Source organism: Vicia villosa, linkage group LG4 (assembly GCF_029867415.1).
Source record: "Vicia villosa cultivar HV-30 ecotype Madison, WI linkage group LG4, Vvil1.0, whole genome shotgun sequence".
Classification (NCBI taxonomy): Eukaryota; Viridiplantae; Streptophyta; class Magnoliopsida; order Fabales; family Fabaceae; genus Vicia; species Vicia villosa.
Window position 1 is genome coordinate 171,240,929 of NC_081183.1, and position 24,273 is coordinate 171,265,201.

The window sequence follows — 24,273 nt, forward strand, 5'->3', positions numbered from 1 at the left end:
TGTCAGCGATTCAACTGATGATGGTGAACTATGTGTTAACCCTGTTAGGGATTCAATTGATGATGGTCAACTATGTGTTAACCATGATAGGGATTCAACTGATGATGGTGAATTATGTGTTAACCATGTTACAGATGAACTGATGATTGTCAACTATGTGTTAACCATGTCATGGATTCAACTAATGATGGTGAACTACGTGTTAACCATGTCAGGGATTCAACTGATGATGGTCAATTATGTGGGAAGCGTGTTACAGATGAACTAATGATGGTCAACTATGTGTTAACCATGTCAGGGATTCAACTGATGATGGTAAACTATGTGTTAACCATGGCAGGGATTCAACTGATGATGGTGAACTATGTGTTAACCATGATACGGAGTCAACTGATGATGGTCAACTATGTGTTAACCATGTAAGGGATTCAACTGATAATGGTGAACTATGTGTTAACCATGTTAGAGATTCGACTGATGATGGTCAACTATGTGGGAAGCGTGTTACATATGAACTAATGATGGTCAACTATGTGTTAACCATGTCAGAGATTCAACTGATGATGGTGAACTATGTGTTAACCATGTCAGGGAGTCAATTGATGATGGTTAACTATGTGTTAACCACGTCAGGGACACAACTGATGATGGCTGACTATGTGTTAACCATGACAGGGAGTCAACTGTCGATGGTCAACTATGTAGGAAGCGTGTTACAGATGAACTAATAATGGTGAACTATGTGTTAATCATGTCAGGGATTAAATTGATGATGGTGAACTATGTGTTAACCATGTCAGGGATTCAACTAATGATGGTGAACTATGTGCTAACCATGTCAATGATTCAACTGATGATGGTGAACTAGGTGTTAACCATGTCAGAGAGTTAACTGATGATGGTGAACTATGTGTGAACCATGCCAGAGAGTCAACTGATGATGATCAACTATGTGTTAACCATGTCAGGGAGTCAACTGATGATGGTCAACTATATGAATCATGTTATACATGAACTGATGATGGTCAACTATGTGTGAACCATATTAGGGAGTTAACTTATGATGGTCAACTATGTGTGGAGCATGTTACAGATGAACTCATGATGGTAAACTATGTGTGAACCATGATAGGGAGTCAACTTATGATGGTTAACTATGTGTTAACCATGTTACATATGAGGTGATGATGATCAACTATGTGTGAACCATGTCAGGGAGTCAACTGATGATGGTCAACTATATGCAAACCATGTTACAGATGAATTGATGATGGTCAACTATGTGTTAACCATGTCTGCAAAAGCCCGGAAAAAAACGAGGCGGGGCAGGACGAACACATTAAAGAGAGTGGGCCTAAAACCTTACCCCACTTCATATAAAAGTGCGGACAAAACGGATTTTTTCCGCAGACCAGACCCGTTTTACCACTCCTATATATAATAGGAGAGAAATAGAGGAACAAATAAATGAAAGTTTCCTTCTTAATGTCAGAGGATCCATATCTTCTTTTTTCCACCATATATCTTCTTCAGAGCTTAACATGACCTTGAAATGTTTTCAACCCATCTTCACCTTTTATTTATTTATTTATAAAGATTTTAACTCGTTAGTTCTATTAATAATATTTCATTCAACGTATGGTTAATGATAAATTATTTTAACAATAAAAAATAGACTATTACCTAACTAAAATAACATACCCTTTAACCAAATTCCACATATACCAAAATCAAAAACAAAAAAAGTTTAAGAAAAAGAAAATAAAAATAAAAATAATAACTGAGATTTCCTAGACAAACAAACAAAATAAAAGTTTAAATTCAATTTTGACCCCCTATTACATTATTTTGAACTCTTAAACCCTCTTTTACAAAACTCAGCCTTTTAGTCCCCACACTTACTAACTTTTGGCAACTTTTTAGCCCCCCACCAAAACTACATATGTGGCATGTTTTAACTTTTAATGATGACATGGAGCAATGACCTTTGTGCCACGTAATATAGATATTTTATGTTCTTAATTTTAATTAAAATATATTTTCTGAAAATTAATTATTTCAAAAATATAATTTGGACAAAGTATAATTTCAAAAATTCATTATTTCAAAAATATAATTTGCAACTTCATTCTCAACCATATCATTATCATTTGCAACTTCAACATCAGTATCAACCTCATCCTCAACATATTTTGGACCACATCCTCATCATAACCATGTACTATGGCTGCCTCATCTATTACTTCTACTGTGTGCTCAACATAAACATCCACCAAATCAAATTCTTTTAAATCCTCAACTAACTTAAGAACACCACCATCACAGCTAAGGGGTCTCAGACCACGACTAAAACTATACTTGGGGTTCTAATACCACATGCATTTGATATTCCTATATCCCTCTTTTATTATCAATTTTTCAAACTGCATATATGACATGTAATCTGTATCCCACAACCAATCCATTTCAGACACTAATCCATCCACATACCATTTAACAGGATGCTCTACTAACTTTCCTATATGATGAATTCTCAACTTAATGCATTGACTCTGAGATGATATGAACGACAATGTTTATAATCAGTGTATTATCTAAAACAACCAGATAACAAGATAAAATTGCACGAGGAGAAAATAAATGGGAATCATGACATACCTCAAACAAAATCTGACATCTTCTTAGTTCTTCATTGAAAGTGGAATGGGTGGAATGTCGCTCGTGTTGTTACCAGTCCTTGGGTTTGAACTTTGCGTCATGTTTAGTGTTTCTAGGTTCTTCGAAGCACCAATGTTTAGGGTTGAGTCGTTAGGTTGAGAGACTTATGGGTTTGAGAGATAAGAGAGGATTAAATCACGTTTTCAGAAATTATATTTTTGAAATAATGAATTTTCATAAAATATATTTTAATTAAAAGTAAGAACATAAAATATCTATATTATGTGGCACAAAGGTCATTGCTCCATGTCATCATTAGAACATGCCACATATGCAATTTTGGCGGGGTACAAAAAAATTGCCAAAAGTTAGTAAGTGTGGGGACTAAAAGGCTGAGTTTTGTAAAAGAGGGTTTAAAAGTTCAAAATAATGTAAATAGGAGGTCAAAACTGAATTTAAACTTTTATTTTGTTTGTTTGTCTAGGAAATCTCAGTTATTATTTTTATTTTTATTTTTACTTTCTTAAACTTTTTTTGTTTTTGATTTTGGTATATGTGGAATTTGGTTAAAGGGTATGTTATTTTAGTTAGGTAATAGTCTACTCTTTTTTTTGTTGTTAAAATAATTTATCATTAACCATACGTTGAATGAAATATTATTAATAGAACTAACGAGTTAAAATCTTCACAATGTGAAGATGGGTTGAAAACATTTCAAGGTTATGTTAAGCTCGGAAGAAGATATATGGTGGAAAAAAGAAGATATGGATCCTCTGACATTAAGAAGGAAACTTTCATTTATCTTTTCCTCTATTTCTCTCCTATATATAATAGGAGTGGTAAAACAGGACTTAGGCCCACTCTCTTTAATGTGTCCGCCCTGCCCCGCCTCGTTTTTTTCTGGGCTTTTGCGAACATTAGTTTTTTCTTATAATTTTACTATTTTTAGACCAAAAAGGTTCAATGTCCGCGCACTTTCTCTGTCTCGCTCTCACTTTTTGCAGGACGGAGCAAAATTTTAGACCCGCACAATCAAATATGTCCCCTCCACCGTGTCCCATTTTTTCGCGGACTTTTATGGGACTGACCTAAACGGGACAGACATGCCCGTTTGCCACCCCTAATTATATATACTCTCACTCATCATATTTACCCCCCTTTTTCTATTTTATCACTTTCTTTCCTATGAAAATATCTAGTCACCATAAATAAATGATGCATAGTTAAAAAATCCTATTAAAAAAAAATAGTTGTCATTTGTCTGTCCTTTTGTCATCTATTTGTGAGTAATATATTAAGTGATTATATGAATACTGCTTATTGAAAAAAAAATAAGAATACTAAAAAAAATTCCACACTTAGTATCTTAACTTTAACATTGTCCATATTTTTTTATTCAAAAAGATAGTGATGATTTTAAGTACTTAAAAAATAGTATAAACAAAAATACTCCGTCCCACAATGATCCATTTAAAATAAAATAGTATTTCAAAATTAATGACTCATTTCAATTTCTAATACACTTTTTTAATTTTATCCTTTAATAAATAAAAGTTTCATCATTCTCAATACATAATAAATCATTCTCAATACATAATAAATGTATTATAGTAAAAACGATATTTTCTCTCTTACTTTATACCATTTTCTAAATATGTGTGAAATGGTATTCATTTAGGGTGCGTTTGGTGCGCAGGATATGATAGAGACAGGATATGATATCATATAGGATAAGGATAGAATATGATAGAGACAAGATAAGATTTATCCTATTATGTGTTTGGTTCACACATGATAATATATATATATATATATATATATATATATATATATATATATATATATATATATATATATATATATATATATATATATATATATATATATATACCTTGTAAAACAATTATATATTTTTTAAATTATTTTGTAAAATATTTTAAAATTTATAAGTAGATAATTAAAATGGTAATTTTTTAAAATTAAAAAACTCTTTAACGCTATTGAGTAAATAATTTCAATTTTTCTTAAAAAAGATCATGAATTCTTTTATATATATATATATATATATATATATATATATATATATATATATATATATATATATATCGTAAATAACAAGTTACCCTTGCAAGAACATATATTTAATATAATAAAAAATAAAATTAGTATTCATATTTTTAAAATTTTAATAATTACTTTATTTTTAAAAATTTTAATTTTTTATATTTTATTAAGTTAAAAAATTATCCTTCTGACAATCATATATATTTTTTTAAAATTATTATTAATATTTTTAATTTAATATCAAATTAAATTTTATATATATTTTGTCATATTTAATTTTTAATTTTAAATTATATTTTTTAGGGGTAAGTTAGTAAATCATTTTCTTATCATATCCTGCCAGATTTTAACCCAGCTCAGATTTAGGATAACAATTTGAACTAGTGAGACAGGATAGGATAAGTTTTAGCATTATATCCTATTGTGTCAGCAAACACTGGATTGAGATAGGATATGATACAGATATCATATCCTGTCTCTTATCCTGCGCATCAAACGGGACCTTATGGGACGGAGGGAGTAAATTATAAGCCCAAAAGGGTCATTCCGCAAGCTCCAATCCCAACCTTATCTTCAGGACATTTCCCAATTTCTCCCACCCTTTGGCTGTTAAAGAAAACAAGTTAATAATTTGACAAATCACAGGAGCTACTACCACATACAATATACAATATGCATCCTACTCCTACTACAACACTTCCCAATGGTTTGGCCAGATGGACAATGATGCCATGGCCTAGGCTTCCTATACCATTTCCAATTGACAACATTCAAACTCACAATGTAAGCTTGTGTTGTAACTTTAAAGAACTAGATTTGAGCAACCAAAGAGGTAAAAGCCTTTGGTGTGGTGCAAGAAGGCAAATTAGATACCAAGATGAAGACGAAGATAGAGATGATGAGTATGGATACAATGAAGAGATTTCAAAGTTGGAACTCTACAGTCAATCAGCAAGAAGAGAAGCACTTATTGTTCATGCACTTGTGGACCAAAATGAAGTAGAGGTGCTTATCTTTAAGGTCAGTTTGTCATCATATATATGCCATAATTGATTTTAAGTCTTGCTCTTCAATAACCAATTAAACAAACAAACTATTTAAAATTATTTTAGCCCCCCAAAATGAATCTACTTGAAAAAAAAAAAAGCAAAAAGCACATTAAATTTGTTTTGAATTTTAGGATTTTGTTTCAGGGGTTTTCTTCATCCTTAAGCTATAGTACTTCCCCTGACCCAACAAGAAGCATTCTTCCAGCCAGAGCAGTGATAAAGTCTATAGATAGAATCAAAGGGCCTTTTGACCCTGCCAATATAGAGTATCTGCAGAAAGATGTGCCATGGGAAGAATTCAAGACAAATCTTTCTAATTAAAGATCATATTTAGCTTCTTAATTTTTTTAATAATTTCTTTTTTCTATTTGATTTAATTTGTATACATTGTCCAATACTTTGTCAAAACAAATTTGTTTTCTTACCTATAGCATTATTGTCTCTAACTTAGCATTCCAAAATTGTTTTCTTACCTATAGAAAATAATAAAACAAGAACATGATAAAATAATCTTTAAATTTTTATTTTCCAATTCAATATAAAAAATAATAGACTAACAATAAACCTATGAAAAGTCTTCCTTACGCGGTTGATGGACAAAAATGAACTCAAAATTTGTTGCAACTTATCATTTCCAAGCCACTGAATCAATGTCATCCCTAGCTTGCTTGTACAATTCAAGCCTTTTAGCTAATTGTGTTCTCTTTTCCATTAGTGCGGGATCTTCATCCAACATGTTCCCGAGTTGCTCCTTCTGCATTACACCATACGTTTTTTGTTAGCCTTGTCGCCAAGGCGGTTAATAACAAATATGCTATTGAAAATTATTTGCATGAGTCTCATAAGGGCGAAACTTGAAAGAAAATACTAAAGATAGATTCAAACCTCTTTTTTTCCAACTTGAACATAAAAGCGGTTAAGCAATGATCTCTTTGCTTCTCTAACTTGACAATAAACCACAGCCTTTGGTATAGAATTTTTAAGTGTGTCACATATCATGTTGATATAGGCATTAACATTTGATCCTGAAATAACAATGATAAAATGTTTTAACAATCAAGAGTGAATTTATGAAATTTTAAAAAGGAAAGTCTCGGAATCATGAATTTCAAATTCTTACAGATTTGTATAGTGTATTTAAAATCCAAAACAAGTAAGAATATAACAGGCAACAACTAGGAACACCATGCCGAGAACCACCTTTGTAGATTGACCATTCAAACCATTTCAAACAATCATGCCATAGCATTTAAATTCAAAACTAACTTTAGCATGCTACTCAAAATAAATGAATTTTCAGAAAACTTTATGTGTTGCTCATGTGGTGCGCAGGGATTAATACTTACCAATTTTCCTGAGGTGATTATCCGAGTAATTGTCCAGATTAGGATTAGGATTATTAGGGGTATTCCGGCCAGGGGTTGCTTCTGATTCAAGATTAATCTTCCGAAAAAATTCTACCGTTAGATAGCTAGACTCCATATCAACTAGCCGGGTCACTGTCTTCCTACTTTCTTCTCGAAATCTATCCAAAGAATCATTTGCAGCTGTGGCTATTTCATTTTTAAGTGTTGGAAACCTCTTCAATTCCTGCATGCCATGAATGAAGTTATAAGTTATAACAGTATATTCTTTATTTTACCTTCAAATTCCTGGATTCTGAGTGAATTAGAGCTAGGTAATGTTAAGTTTCCATACATGTAAAGCCAAAGTTAATGAAATTTTAATTAATAAGACAAAAGAGTAATCGTTTCAAAGCTATTCTTTCAGACTTCCTAGTGAAAAAGTTATACTTAGACGTGTGTTATTTGAAAACCAGGATTTTATTTATATCAACTTGTTGAATTAATTGATCTTAAATATACAAAGAGAAAGACTAAATACTTTTCAAATATAGTTATGGTGTAATATGATTGATAATTGACCTAATACGGAAGACTACACACTAGCTCACATTCAAAATAATGTCAAAATATTGCAATTTTTTTTATACTTTAGCATAACTTAAAGCATTGCTAACCTCAGTTGCTGCAATTGCCTTCCGTACAAGTTCTTTTAAAACAAGATGGACCTGAAAGCAGATGACAATAAAACAAATACTGATCAGGGAATAAAAGCATTAGAGTTTCCTCCGTAGAACAGATATTTAAACAAAATAGAGGCAAGAGGATTACAGCATCCACAGAGGCATCAGCAGGGCCTTTGAAGTAGCCTAAACATCCTTCAATAAGTCTTCTGTACCCTTGCTCTGGAGCAATCAGATGGGGCTGATAACCATCGGCTTCAGTAACAACTCGCTGTACATTTTTTAGTGAAAGATGACGATCAAAGGGGAGCTTTTTCAAAGCAGCTGGTAATTGGTTGTCAAAAACCCCATAAATTTTGTCCCCGCCTGGACGTCTGAAATATAGCAGTTAGTTACTCGATCAAATATATTAGCTCCCATAAGAATAACAGTGAGAAATATTTGTTGCATAAAATTATTTCATGATAAAATGATAGTGTATTGTAAAGGTGTATCTGTAACAGCGGATATGATTAAACTCAATTTTATTGAGTTAAAAGAACTTCGGCCTAAACATAACTGGTATCATTTCGTTCATCCCTATTATTTCAAAACAAAACCTTGGCAAAATAATGATAGACATTTTCAATTTACACATTGTTGTGCGCTAAATCAACACAAATGCTAAAGCTAATTGCTAATGGTTTTATATCTTGAACATGCCTCCACAAGCAAGAGTCTTTGGGTTAAAGCATGGAATGCCTAGATTCTAACGAGAATAGAAAGTATACTTGAATAATTTAGAATGAATGACTTGCAATGCACAATGAGCCTGTACAAATGTATCCATAAATAGAATCTCTTAAAAGAGGAAAAATAAACCAAAGGACATGCCATCTACAAGAACACCATACTGACATTTACTGCCAAAATGCCTGATATTAAGTTGTCATAATTTCAAAATCCACAATCGACAAATGATAAACAAATGGCTGAAGGCCAACGCAAACACGAACCCAACTAGAGTATTAAAAATCGTAAACAAAAGACAACACAGGTAAACAATAAATTAGAAGCAAACTATTAAGCTGATAATGTCCTAACCCTATTAGATTGAACTTTCAAGTAGAGATAACTGTCTATGAAAGTGTTTTTGCTGACAAGTTATTGTCAATCAAGTAAGGGGTGTAATAAGAGTTTGCCTTCCAAGAGCCTATTGAGTTCATTTATATTATGGTTTTTTCTACTACCTTCATTTCTGCTTCTATGTGAGGATATATCTTATAACTAGCATTTTGCGCGACATATTAGCCTTCGGTAAATAAATATCCTTTAATTAATAAGGAAACACTATTTGAGATGAAGAAAACAAAATAAGTTAATTAGCATTCATTTGATCCACACAGTTAGAGTAACCACTATTAGTTGATAAAAACAAATTCCACCTTTTCTACCTTATCTTAATTTTATGTTACTGAAGTCTTTCTAGGAGGAACCGTTACTAAGTCAAAGCTAATATCCTGTTTGATAAATGTTACTGGTTCTATCCAATTTCTATCAGTTACCAACCCATGAATGGTATCAGAAACATTTTGTCCAGACTCACTTATTTTGTCAATCTATCAAAAGGTTGTAAGCGATAAATAAAATGAACCCATATAAAATTATTCAACTACAATTTGTAGCTAATGCCAAAACTCAGCAAATGTACTTACCCTCCATCGATGTGTTCCTTAAATACTTTGTCGAATGCTCGACACATCTCTAAAATAGTGTATAATTGGGCCTAAGAAAAAAAAGTGGCACTGCTTAGAATGAATAAATCAAGTAGTTTCAAATCTATGAAGATTGAATTCAGAAATGGTCTAGGTTCTGACCCCTGAATCCACAGCTATAGGCCTGCCAATGCGATCCAACTCTGCATTAAGCTCGTCAATGGTTTTATTTATTAAGGCAATGATACTAGGAATCCTCTGCCTAATGACAATCTCCAGATGCTGATGTCATAAACGCCAGTAAAGGAAAGGAATGAAAATGACTAGTCATTTGATGAATTACAGCCTAAAAGTTACTTAAAGAAAACAGTAATATAACCAGAACATCAAGAAAAATAATGTGAAAATTTTTTATGAGATGAGAATACCTCTGATAGAAGTTTGGCAAGGTATTCTGCACCCATTTTATGAGCCAAATGTCCATATTCAGGGCTTGTCTCAAAATATTCACGCTCCTTCTTGCGGGCAAGAATCATGTCAACATTTTTATTAATATCCGCTTGTGAACGGTTAACAATTCCAACCCATGGATGCTGCAACCTGTAATGCCTTCCTTCCAGAACCTTTAAGATTCACATAATAACACGACTCAATTTGGAGTAGAACATCAAAACAGTAGATAACCATGAAGTTTATCAGAAATTATACATCAACGGCATTTGTTCCTTTATCCATAAGATCAAGTTTTGTCACCACTCCAAATGTTCTTTCACCTGAAACAAGAATTAAAGAACTAATGTTTTCCAAAATGAATCTTGGCTAAAACAGAAAGACAGAGAGAGATTGATCAAAGGAAATAGTATCTAAATTTTAAATTCCTTCAAGAATAAAATGACAGACCCGAAGGATCAACTTCTTTTGCAATTTTTATTGCATCTGAAGTGGCAATATCTTGGTTTGCAGGAGAGATGGCCAATATAATGCAGTTGGGCTGCACAATAAGTAGACTCTATCAGAACAATTTTTATTCAGTGCTAATCAGAAAATGTGACTTCTAATTGTTTTTTCTCTTACAAGATTTATAAAGAAAACTGTGAAAATAATGTACGGAATTACGGATATTTGAAAACAAGATGACACTTTTGTAACTATTAAATGAAAGCATAAAAGGTTGGTCACTTGAACTGGGTGTCATATCTAAGTTTTTGTCTATGGTTTCCAATGTTGAAGTTTATTGATCGGTTACTTGAACAAGGTGTCTTCTTTAAAGGGAGTTTATACTATAAAAAATTAATTTTCCTCTTTTGATAACTTCGATTTAGTTAATGTCTTGTACCACACATGTTTACTACAATTCTTAAACATATCTACTTATTCTTATATCAAGACAATAATTACCTTCTCGACATAGGATCGGACCATGTGTTCAATATCTTGAACAATAGTTTCGGATTGTCCCTCTGTGTAAAAAGCATACGTTATGTTATTCAAACATTATACCAACAATTTTTATCTCTGAAATTGTTAAGAAATGGTGAAGTATTACCTACTGCAACCTTTGTCAATCCAGGAAGATCTATGAGGGTTAAGTTTACAACTGCCAACAAAAACATACAAATTTATCATGCAATTCATATTAAAGTTCCACCAAATGAGGAATGTTTATGAAGAGGAAATTATGTTACATTTCTCAATTAGTAGGATGTCTATTAGAAATAAAGTATTGTTAGACAATAAGAAACTAGCCCTCTGAGAAGATAATATCAAGATATTATAAAATATTTGTCATATCTTCTTACAATGGACCCGAGAAGTCCCCCAAAGGCTCCTATATAAGTTGACATTTACCCCAAGTGAAGGTACAGTTTCATTCACAACTGATACATCCTTCTCACACAATTGATAGTCAAAGTCTCTGCAGGTGGCCACCACTAGGAACTCCTCAATCGAGATCTGTCCCATCTGTTTGACATCTATCTTTACGAATATAAACTAGATTGGTAAGCTTTTTGTTAATCAGGAAATAATCCTTGTATTTATTGTGAATAATTTACTTTCATAGGATAGCAAATTAGTCATTACAAGTTGTAATTAGTCATTATGAATTGTAATTACCGACACTATTATATATAGTATCCAATACAATGAGAAAGGGAGGAAGCCAATTTTCCTGACACTTTTCTCCTCTCTCACTCTTAAATTTATCCCTGAACAGTATGTATATGAATATCTGTCATGTGCATCTGTAGTTCTCCATAGGCTCGCTTACAGATTAAATTATAATGTTACTGAAAGCAAACTGAAAAGAGAGAAATCCAACAGCTCTCCTTTCAGTCAAAATTAGTTATTCAGATACATGCCTTCCTCTAAGTTTAGAGAGCTATTTATAGAGAGGAAAACTAATAGAATACTATCCAATTGGATGTTTCCTAATATAATCTAGCTGCAACCTAACTACCTAGGCGACACCAAATTTTCTGCTTCTTCATAAAGAAAATCTGCAGGGTTCTTATTTCCTCTGGATGGCTCATTCTCTAACAAAAAGCCCTTCAATATTTAAGAGAAGACTATTTCAACAAATCGACAATAATTAGCCTTTCTTTTTAACACATTCTGCCATTGATTACTGCTTTAAATTGTTCATCGAAAGGGTAAAATTGGTAAAAATGACACAATACAATATGTTATAAAATATGAACAAAATTGTTTTCATCTATCATGTTATGAAGGGTTACTGTAAACAAAATACCATTTGGAGAATGTATACTGAGTTGAATCGGAATGTTTGAAATTTGCTTCGACTTTCCTGTTATACGATCTGTTTCGTCCGCAATTTCCTGCCTTACAGCAACTGCATGGGACAAAAAAAGAATATCAAAGTTCAGTATCTAGTAAAAGAAATGCTGTTAGAAACTTCATTTACCGAAGTCAGTGTATCTCTTTCTAGGCGCATGAAGAAACTCGGCGTAATCCTGTTGTCCATCCTCTGTCTTGTGAAGTTGCAACACTAGCGGCCTTCGTGTGACAATACCTTGCAAACAGTTAATAACAATAAATAAATAACCACTCTCCACGCATCAACGAAATGCTATTCATCTTCAAATATAAGCGAAAAAACAGCATGACCACCGCGCGATAAACACGTCCACTAAGAGCGTGTTTGGAAGAACTTATATATCAGAAAAGGTGATAACTAATCTAGCAAGCAACGGTTACATACCAGATCCACGAGGCAGAAAATCCCTTCCAACGACACTCTCTAACACCGACGATTTCCCTGAACTCTGGTTTTCATTTTCCAAATATACATACACATTCAGAAAAATCAATCACACAAAATGAAAGTAAATTCTAGATCGAACACGTGATATGATTATGAAAATGGAAAGAAGAGTGAGACCTGTCCTCCAACGACGGCGACGGAGGGAAGAGCCTCCCAGAGTGACAAACCGCCGCCGCCGTGGTCACCTAAGACAGTGCATGCACGTTGGATCTTATTGATGAGACCGATCAAACTAGTCATAGTCGCCATTTTGGGATCAGATGAAGAAGAGTGAATCTATGAATGTGTGATTTTTAGATCAAAAATGGCAGAGAGAATGGGAATGAAGAATGTGAATCGGAAAAGAAGAGATAACTGAAAAACGGTTTTTGGCGGGGATTGAGGAATTAATGCTGAAATGGAATTTTCACTTTCACTTTCATATTCAGAAAAAAAAATTTAAATATCTAGGTTTCATAAAAAAAATACGAAAAAAACCATGTTTTCGGGGTATTTACCAAACTGTCTAGGTTTGGGATACCAAAACACTGAATGCGCCAAATGAAATGGCGCATAGGTGTATATTTTGGGTGCATGCGCCAAATGAAATGGCTTGCCCTAAAATTCCCATTGCATGCGCCAAATGGAATGGCTCATAAGTCTAGGGTTTTGCCCTAGAAGCCAAACCATTTGGCGCCATAGTTCTAGGGCCTTTTTTTTTTTATTTTTTTTTTTCAATTTTTTTTTAATTCATTTTAAATTGGGAAAATGATAATTTTATTTTTTATTTTTTTATTTGTTATGATGTTTACTTAAAAAAATTAGTAGAATATTTTTTTCGGCCTATTATTTTTTTCGATTTCGGTCTATTATTTTCGTAAAAACGTCTAATAAATCAAGTTTGTAAAATCTTATTAACCCTAAATAATGTAATGTATGCGTTATCGATATCGGTTTTTTATTAAAGCTCAATTTATTGATGAAAGACCGATGAACGGTTACAAGAGGTGAACGGTTACAAAAGGTGGTAAGCGAAACTGATACATTGCATTAAAAAAAATACAGATTATACTAAACTTGCGACGATGTCGTGCCACGATTAGGGCATCTCTTTATATTGTGCCCCACCTGACGGCAAATGCTGCATTTTCGTTCCATTTTGTCGCGGACGTCCATTTCGGTCCTAATCCGTGTACTATTGGGACGCCCTTTTTTCTTTCGCCGCATTGCGTCGTTGTGCCAAACTACCTCTCCATCATACTCAGGCCAGTAATCCTCCTTGGCCACCACAGGAAACGCAACACTGTAAACTCTGAGCAACGTCTGAGTCTTGTAAATCGGAGACAGTAGTGATATAGCGTCGCGGTGGGCATACGCACATGCAGCTATGACGTGTGAGCAAGGCATACGAAAAGCTTGAAACCTTCCACAGTCGCACCAATCTTCGTCAAGAAGAACCCTATATTGTTGCCTTGGCAGTCCCTCATTGTGGTCAATTGTCTCGCGCACACTGAACGTGCGATTGAATCGGTCGAAAGAAGTCACTTGATGAGTGTTCGCTTTTGCCGACTGCTGTTGCATAAATTTCATGCAACTATCGCTTAATAGTTGACCAGCTTGCCTAACATCACCCCATCTCCTGCCTCTTGTTGAGAAGAGTGAAGCCATCCTAAAGTATGTGGCTTCCACCAGTGCTGTGATTGGTAGGTTACGGATGCCTTTGAAAACGCCATTCATGGATTCCACGAGATTAGTTGTCATATGGCCCCATCGCACGCCATTGTCGTAAGCCCTTGTCCATTTGTCCCTGGAAAGATTATCTACCCAAGTACCTGCCTCTGGATTTGTCATTACAATCTCACTCCGATAATGCTGGAATGTGGGTTGGGTCAACGCATAACCAGCATTGACTAGGGCCTTTCTTAGATGTCTGTCCTTGATCTCCCGCATGAAGTTTTGGGCTATGTGGCGAATACAATATACGTGTTTTGAAGGGGGGTCATGCCATCCGTTCGCTGGATTGTTGTAAGCACTCTCTATGGAAGCGTGCCTATCAGAGATTAAACATATGTCAGGCTGGGGAGCAACATGTTCCCGGAGGTTCCTTAGAAAGAAACTCCAAGCCGCTGCAGTTTCACCTTCGACGATAGCAAATGCCACTGGAAATATGTTGCTGTTACCGTCTTGTGCAACCGCCATGAGCATGGTTCCTTTGTATTTGCCGTATAACCATGTCCCATCAATTTGAAGTATGGGTTTACAGTGTGCAAAACCTCGGACGCAAGGTTTGAACGCCCAAAAAAGCCGATGGAATATTCCGTTTCCCTGGACAGGGTTTCCATCCGGGGCATGCGCGGGCAGTGTCTCTAGAATCGTAACAGTGCCAGGTGCGTAACTGTGTAGCGCATTGAGGTATCGGGGAAGAATTTTGTATGACTCCTCCCAGTTGCCGTAGACTGCCTCAATTGCCTTTGTTTTTGCAACCCACGCCTTTCTGTAAGATGGAGTGTAGTTGAAGGTTGTGACGATGTGGGATATTATATTTTTAACCTTCAGAGACGGATCGGAGCTTATGAGAGGCAAGATCTCCTGGCACATAAGATCGGCACTGAGTTTTGTATGATCCTGGGAATTGTTAGGGTTGACACACGTGTGTTTCTGCGTAATCGACCCTATTTTCCATGCATTGCTTCTCTTCCTATAAGAGGCCAACAGTCTGAACCCGCACTCTGGATTTTTACAAGTGATTACATACCGTTCCAGGTTTGAACGATCTACTTCAAAATCAACGTTGTTCGCCATGTGCCATTTTTTTATTCTTCTCAGACATGCCTCCTTAGACGGAAACTTGTCTCCTTCCTTTAATTCTTCGTCGTTTTGGATGTAGGGCGTGAAGAAGATGTCAGATGATGGTTCGTCACCTTGGAGGTTCAAGTTACCCATATGTGCTGGAGGTGCGTACGCATGAGCTGGAGGCACCAAGGTTTGCTGCTCGTCGTCGGATTCCTCGTTGACCATGTCGTCAAATTCGGTTTCCAGATCGTCTTCTTCCTCGTCAATGACGTCAACCTCGTCTTGCTCGTTGACTGGTGGGTCAATAACCTGTGACTGGACAACATTAGTTTCTTGTGTCTCAGCCTGAAGAGTGACGTACAGCTCGATGGAATCCAACCCACAGTATTCGTGGGCGGTGAACATATCTTGCAAGTCTTCGTCATTGGCAATCTCCATTTCGTAAAACTTGACGGTGTTGTCTTCATTGAAATTGGGACATTGGTAAAAAACGCTTGCAATAGGACCCATTGCAATCTTAGAGTACAGTCGTTGAATGAAGTACGAAAATGTTGCTCTTTTGCTCAACAACAATGGTACAACCTGAGTGTTTCTCATCACAAAACCGGCTATCTCATGAGAGTAGGTCTCACCGTTTAGATGGGCATGGACAAGATACTGGGTTGATGAAGTCATTTTTGGAGGGGAAAGTGTGCGGGTGTTGTAATCTCAGGTCAGATTAGGTAAAATTGTTGGTGTGAGTTGTAATGTTCAGTATATGTTGGATGTCTTATAAATTGAGGTTCATATGTCCTTGCATTATCTCAACACATAGACACGCTGATCTATGTCCTGTACCCCATCACGCGTCTGAAATGATTCCTGATAAGATTCCTGTAACGATTCCCCTAGGCAGAGCATGCATGCAACCCTATCTGGCAGCTAGTTCTGCAATAATTATATATATATATATATATATATATATATATATATATTTATTTATTTATTTATTTATATATATATATATATATATAAATAAATAAATAAATAAATATATACATATATATATATATATATATATATATAAATATATATATATATATATATAAATATATATATATATATATAAATATATATATATATATATATATATATATATATATATATATATATATATATATTTATATATATATATATATATGAATAAATAAATAAATAAATATATACATATATATATATATATATATATATATATATAATTATATATATATATATATATAAATAAATAAATAAATATATATATATATATATATATATATATATATATTTATTTATTTCTATATATATATATATAATTATATATAAATATAGATTAATATATATATATATATATATAAATATAGATATATATATATATATATATATATATATATATATATATATATATATATATATATATATATATATATATATATATATATATATATATATATATATATATATATATATATATATATATATATATATATATATATATATATATATATATATATATATATATATATATATATATATATATATATATATATATATATATATATATATATATATATATGGTGGTTCTTACAGACCCACTAGTATAGGTCTGCCACTATCTTCCGAATTGATTATAAAAGACAGGCACACTGATCTAGGTCTGCAACAGGATTCCGTATTGACTGTAAAAGACAGACACACTGATCTATGCCTGCCACCAGATTCCGAATTGATTAAAAAAGGACAGTCACACTGATCTAGGTCTGTTCATATATATTTTATTTAATAAACAAATAAATTTGTAATTAACAATTATTTGTAGTTTAATAATATATTTTACTAATTATAACTATAGTTAATAATTACGTATATAAATTATCAATTATATGTATGTTAATTATTGTACCCGTCCACTAGGTTAAATATTGTCCAGACGAAAACAACTAACACAACAACCACATTTTTTTTAATTCCATGACCATGCGTTGACAACACAAAACCATCGGTAAATCACGATGTTACGTTGCAGAATACAAAAGAAGAGAAAAGAACACAGAACAACTAGTACTCTTTGGAACAAATAAAACAACAGTTAATCTAAACTACTCTAGTGTCACTGCAATAACAAGGGGATCTTCAACGCCTCGGTTAACTTCTCCACTGTGTGTCCAAAACATTAGATCCACGTCCACATCGTCTTTCACACGATCCCAATAATACATGTAGGTGCCTTCAGGGTTATTATCGGTCAACGTAATGTATGGACACCGGTATTCTAGCTGTTTAACTTTTCTGGTTGGACCATCGAGTTGACGAAACCCAGTGTTGATGGCTCTAACAACTCTCTGGAAATTCCAGTGAGGGTTGAGGCAAACCCGCATGTGACTACCTTCCTCATAGAAGACCACCGCCCAAACAGAGTTCATTTTTAAGTGTTTACACTATGACTGAAATAAGGGTTGGGACTTCAACTCCACACAGACACTGCTATTTATAGCGGGTGGAAGGCAGAGGGAAATTTTATTGTTAATTATTAATAACTTTAATAAAATATCATTTCATTGAAATATGTTAACAACATTTAATTGAAAGGTACAGATATGCTAAGAGCATTTAATTGAACAATACAGAAGTTACTGAAATGATATAGAAATAGTAGCGCCTAGGATATAACAACGGTTAAAACAATGTCTTCTCTGTCCTCCATCATTAGAGTGCATTGGATGTCGTCTTCCATAGTCTCCCACCAACGTTGCCTTCCGAGAAAAACACCTCCCCTTGTTCGAAGTCTCTTGATAGATCGGATTTGTTCGCCTGGAACGAACTCCCCGTCCAGAAACCTGAGGATGTTTCTCTTAAGCTGCTCCATGGTTTGGATATTCCAGAACATCACTTGCATGGGAGGTTTGACTGCCGAGAAGATAACGTAGCCGTTCCTTCTACGAACGTCCGGTTGATAATTCAGACGCCTAACAGGAGGTGGAGGCTCAGAAGTCCGGTGCGAACCATCTGGCCTTATTCGAGTTCTCATTTTTCAGTGTGGGTAATAGTGCGCCCGAAACCCTAATTTATAGAGGCATAGACGTCTTGCCGTTGCCTCATTTTCTCATTAGGGTTTCTTCTGGGAAGACCAAGTAGGTGACAGTACCAAAACCCTAATTCATAAACGGAAACCCTAATTTTGAAAAAAAAAAATGATCCTTCTAATGCGCCATTTGAATTGGCGCATTAGTGCCTTTTCTTTACAGGAAGTCGCCAAATGAAATGGCGCATTAGAAGAATTTTTTTAAAAAAATGCCAATTGATTTGGCGCATGCCTTGTTGGTGTGGACCACCACCTGGCCCCACATGGTCCCCACATGCATGTGCTGAAACGATTCCAGGAGTTACTGTAAACCAGCATGGAGTTACTGTTAACAAGCATGCGACTGTAAAAATTTCTGCTAAGATTCCTGATCAGATTCCTGCCAGGATTCCTCCTACTCCTGCATGCATGCTACCCGAGCTGTCACATAGACCTGAGCTGCATGCATCTAACCATGCCTTGTCACCGATACTTTGACTGCATGCATGCCAACACATCCTGCAGAAGCAACACCAAACAATTATGGCTGTGTTGACATGTCAAGCATGCATGATGTTACCGTTTTTCCCTCATCAATATATATAGCACTTGGAATTCTGCAGATACATCACCATTGTAACTCATCTACTCTTAGAACAATCCTTTTGCAATCAGCTTACGAATTTTCAGCCTTCAACCATGTCTCTCCTAACCATGGGCGAAACACACAGAGGAACCCCCCAGAACATCGCTACCTTCGTAAGTGTATTAGTGTTACTTTAAAATCACGCCTTGCTAACTGATAAACTAACTGATTTTTTTTGGCATTCTTACTCTTTTCAGAACGTTCAACGCTTTCGCACTCGTAGTAAACATACCATCGCCCCGGACGAACGCATTATACCATACCTGAACATTGCTGGTTTCGGTCCGATTAGCAGGATCGCCGAGTCTTCTATTGACCACAAGTTTGTTCTTGCTTTGCTAGAACGTTGGAGGCCAGAAACACACACCTTCCATCTTCCGACAGGGGAGTGCACCATCACCCTTGAAGATGTCCATATGCTACTAGGCCTTCCTGTTGATGGTAAGGCAATTAATGGTTGTGTTATGCAGGCGAATAGCTTATGCCAAGAGGCACTTGGAATAGACTTGATAGAAGGAGCCGTTGGTGCTAGGGGGCAAGGTGTTAACCTCAAGAGGTTAAAGGATTATTATAAAAATTTTCACTTGAATGATGCGTCTCCCCAAGAGACCATACTGCAGAAAACTAGGTGTTACGTATTGTTGCTTATAGGAAACGTTTTGTTCCCAGATAGCACTGGTAACACGGTTAACTTTATGTATCTTCGTTTGCTAATGGATTTTAGTAGAGTTGGTCTGTACAGCTGGGGGTCTGCGGTACTGGCTACCTTGTACCAGTCACTATGCAAAAACGCGGTTGCTGAGTCCTGCACATTCTACGGATGCGCCCTGTTGGTGCAGGTGTGGGGGTGGTGGAGGATGCCCATACTGGCCCCGGTTAACAACGGTAGTTGGGACTTTCCGTATGCCTTGAGGTAAGTTTGTAGTATACCATTTTCTCTTTACACAATCTACTCCATTCTAACTAAATCATTATTTTTTTGTTGTAGATATTGTGTGAAAAAAATGGACTTCACACGTAATCCTCGATCAAACATAACAATGTACCGATCTCTAATTGATCACCTTGGTCCCCATCAGGTATTATCTCTAATTCTTTTCTTCTGTTTTATAAGTATTTTCCGTAAATATTTTTTCCCAAAGTAATGTATAAATCTCATGCATGCAGTTCATATGGCGACCGTATCTCGAGTGCGAGTATGAGCCTAGAGCGCAGGATGCAGAAATCTGGACGACAAAGTGCTGCTTAATCCGGTACAACATAATAGAAATGCATCACAGCGACCGGGTAATGCTTCAGTTTGGGATGCGTCAACGGATACCCGACCCTCCTGTTGACTTGGGAGTGTGGCACCTAAAAAGAGTGAACCATCAATGGACACACCAACACTGGAAGAATTTTGCACCCGATCATCGCCAGATGTGGAAGAACCGTCGCCAGTATGTCCTGAACTTCCCCGTTAGTGACCATGAAATGAAACCATCTCCTGAATACATGAATTGGTATCGTACAGCCACAACCCCAAACTTGTTTCTTGCAGCTCCGTTCTATTTAAATGATCCCCGTGCACAAAACTACATCTTGCCACAACAACAACAACCAGAAGAAGAACCACAACAACAACAACAACAACAACATGAACAACAACAACTCCGACAACAACAACGACTTCAGCAGCGACAACAAGAAAGCCTGCAACACCGCCAACAACAACTCCAGGAACAACAACAACTCCAGCAACAACAACAAAACATTTTCAGTACTCCATCCCGTTCCGCACGCAACATCCGCCAATCAACTATGTTCCAATCCCAATCTCAACCATTACAAGGGTATGAAGACCGCCATCCTTCCTCTGACCAATATCAGACCCACTCGCAACCATTCAGATTTTCAACATTTGCTGGGTCATCAAGGGGATTCGGCCAAAACCTAACTCCCGGTTCATCTAGCCTTCATCTTAGTCCCGACGATGGTCCTCATGGTGAATCCTCTTACCGTGGCGCCCCCTCCGGCTACGCAACACCTACAAACCAATTCGCCTTTAACCAAGGTAGTTCTAGTGCTGCGGGATGCTATGCGCCGGAAGTCTTTTCCCACCCCACTCCACCGCCACGAATAAGCACATTTGACGGAATGGGTAACCGACTTTACAACAGCGGTTTTCCGGATAATTATGGGGGCATCGACGAATTCATAGACAGCGATCCACGTGACATCCCAGTACCAGCCCCGGTGACACAAACCCAACAAGAAGCACAAAGGGGCAGGGGTAGGGCTAGGGCAAGAGGCGGTGTCAATATTCGCGGCGGAATCAACGATCGCGGTAAACGGCTCATTACAAGACCAGGTTGCGGAACGGATGGCTATCTTGGTGATGGCCGTCATTGATCATTTTGTTGTACTATTCATTAGTCTTCTGTGTCGTTTCTGAATTTGATTGTAACCGATGTTTAGCTTTTAAATTATATTGTAATCGATGTTCAGTTTTTAAAAAATATTGTAATCGATGATTAGTTTTTAATTTATATTGCAATCGATGTTACACTTTTGATTATCGTTTTCTGCATTTCATTTTAAAGCCGAAAAAAATATTCTACTAATTTTTTTAAGTAAACATCATAACAAATAAAAAAATAAAAAATAAAATTATCATTTTCCCAATTTAAAATGAATTAAAAAAAAATTGAAAAAAAAAAATAAAAAAAAAAAGGCCCTAGAACTATGGCGCCAAATGGTTTGGCTTCTAGGGCAAAACCCTAGACTTATGAGCCATTCCATTTGGCGCATGCAATGGGAATTTTAGGGCAAGCCATTTCATTTGGCGCATGCACCCAAAATATACACCTATGCGCCATTTCATTTGGCGCATTCAGTGTTCTGGTATCCCAAACCTAGACAGTTTGGTAAATACCCCGAAAACATGGTTTTTTTCGTATTTTTTTTATGAAACCTAGATATTTAAATTTTTTTTTCTCATATTCACATGTCTCTCTTATTTTTCATCATTTATTAGGGAGTATTTGTAGAGAATAATAGATATTGTTTATACTCAAATGAGTTTTATTCTGGTCTTTAATTTTTTTGGTGAGGTTATTTAAGTCTACTAACTACTTATATTTTAGAGAATAATATAATATAATGTAAACATATGCTCCCTTCATTTTATAATTTTTTTTATTTTTTATTTTAGCCTAAAATATATTTAAAATAATATTACCTTTTTGTTGTTGGATAAAAAGATGTTATCTAACATGAAAAAATAAATTAGAAAATTTCATAAGGGACAATTGAGATTTTAAAAGTTAATATAACAAGAAAAAGTTGTCGTCTATTTTAAGATTGTTAAAATCGTGAATTAAAACTTAAAACTATATAGATGTCACATTTTTATATCAATGTTTTATATTAAATTGTAAGTAAAAACGTTTTTATGTAAAATCGTATATTTAAAAATTTTAAAACACTCTGAAATCAGTAAAATCGTGTAAAATTATTGGACTTTACTCTTTTATCTTGTTTTTGGATAATTTTTTAGATGTTCTTTTTTTTTTTTAATATTTGCAACATCCTTTTTTTTCTCACCTGCACTTTTCTATTCTTTCATACTTTCATCCAACCAAATCAGTGGTCTCTTTAAATTGATAAATTAGAGTTTTAATATATTCAAATTAAATCTTTATGTGGTATAGATTTTCTAATATCTTGTTTATTTCTTCATATCTAATTTAACTTGATTCTTTCTTAAACTTTCTAAGTAAAACTTTCTAAGTAGTTAAATCATCACATGGAATTAAAATATAAATTAGGTTAAAAAAATTGATATTCGTAAACAGTTTTTCTCTTTTAAATTCAGATTCAACTTTACAATATTTAATTCATACTATTTTTTATTCTTGAATAACATCACTTTTGCATCATCCCATGATTCACGATCATCATCATAAAAATTGCTATAAATAGTTTCGCTAAAGGTTTCACCGAACTCTATTTAACATAAGATGTTGTCGTCATCGAGATGACTTTATTTTTTACTGCTTAAGAATATTTTGACCATCGAACCGTCTTAGTAGATAAATACTTCACTTGAATGTCACTAGACATAAGAATTTGTCATCATCAAAACTGACAAAAGTATCTAATAGATGCATACGTTTGTACTTGCACAACACATAGAAGAGCTAGACACAAATTAAATTATTTATGAGTTTTTTTGGTTAAAACTAGATATCCTCTATGCACAACTGCAAAAATTATTCCTTCAAAACAATGAGTACCACAATAGGTAACAATTATCTCCCTTATGATATTTAACATTGATGCATATCTATGGCAGATTTGAATTTAGGACTTCTAGTTAGGTTGTAAGAGACCCTTATTAAGAGTAAGAGTTTGTATGAACATTTGAATAATCATAACTACATATAATAACTATTAGAAGAATTAAAAAATTCATTTAACGGGTAAATAAACACTAATAAATTTCATGAGTATTTCAACCAAAGTCAGATTAGCTCCGTGCAACCTGGCCCATTTGCCCAGAGCCTCCAAAAAATGAGGGCCTCAAATATTTTTACGAACTATGAACAAAAAATAATGTGTATATATTATTTGCTGAGCGGAAGTTATATTATATGTCATGCGGCGCAAAATTGCATTATTTGTATTAAAAGTGAATAAAATAGCATTCAATGGATTCGAACCCCAGTTTTTTAATTCACATGACATTTATTGACCACTGAACCGTCATAAACTATAGAAAAATAGGAGGATTTAACCTGTCACCCCCAAATTATACCTTACACCCTCCATTTTCCATTATTACCAAAATGCTCATGAACAACTTGGGGGTGGCCAAGAATAAAATTTTCGGTAGTTTTGCAAAATTTCTGGTAGAATTTTTTGAAAAAAAAATTAAATAATTTTTTTCTATTTTGCCAGAAATTATGAAATATAATGAAATTTTCGGTAGTATAAAAAAAGTTCGAAAACAAACTATCGA

The 24,273-nt window shown here is 34.6% G+C and overlaps 2 protein-coding genes across 2 annotated transcripts; one reads left to right on the top strand and one right to left on the bottom strand.

The window, feature by feature from the left end:
- The first annotated feature begins 5,294 nt into the window (after positions 1 to 5,294).
- On the top strand, positions 5,295 to 6,199 carry LOC131595917 (uncharacterized). The gene is made up of 2 exons (XM_058868447.1): positions 5,295 to 5,742; positions 5,916 to 6,199. The coding sequence occupies exons 1-2, from the start codon at positions 5,395 to 5,397 to the stop codon at positions 6,090 to 6,092; spliced, it is 525 nt and encodes a 174-aa protein (XP_058724430.1). The 5' UTR covers positions 5,295 to 5,394; the 3' UTR covers positions 6,093 to 6,199.
- A 131-nt stretch (positions 6,200 to 6,330) lies between these two features.
- Positions 6,331 to 13,104, bottom strand: LOC131595919 (phragmoplastin DRP1C-like). The gene is made up of 16 exons (XM_058868448.1): positions 12,892 to 13,104; positions 12,712 to 12,775; positions 12,415 to 12,522; positions 12,241 to 12,342; positions 11,038 to 11,088; positions 10,890 to 10,951; positions 10,392 to 10,482; positions 10,200 to 10,264; positions 9,920 to 10,114; positions 9,654 to 9,773; positions 9,492 to 9,562; positions 7,946 to 8,171; positions 7,792 to 7,842; positions 7,118 to 7,361; positions 6,657 to 6,796; positions 6,331 to 6,525 (listed from the first exon to the last, which is right to left on the bottom strand). Exons 1-16 carry the CDS (start codon positions 13,021 to 13,023, stop codon positions 6,400 to 6,402), a joined length of 1,848 nt encoding a protein of 615 aa, XP_058724431.1. The 5' UTR covers positions 13,024 to 13,104; the 3' UTR covers positions 6,331 to 6,399.
- Positions 13,105 to 24,273: the final 11,169 nt, after the last annotated feature.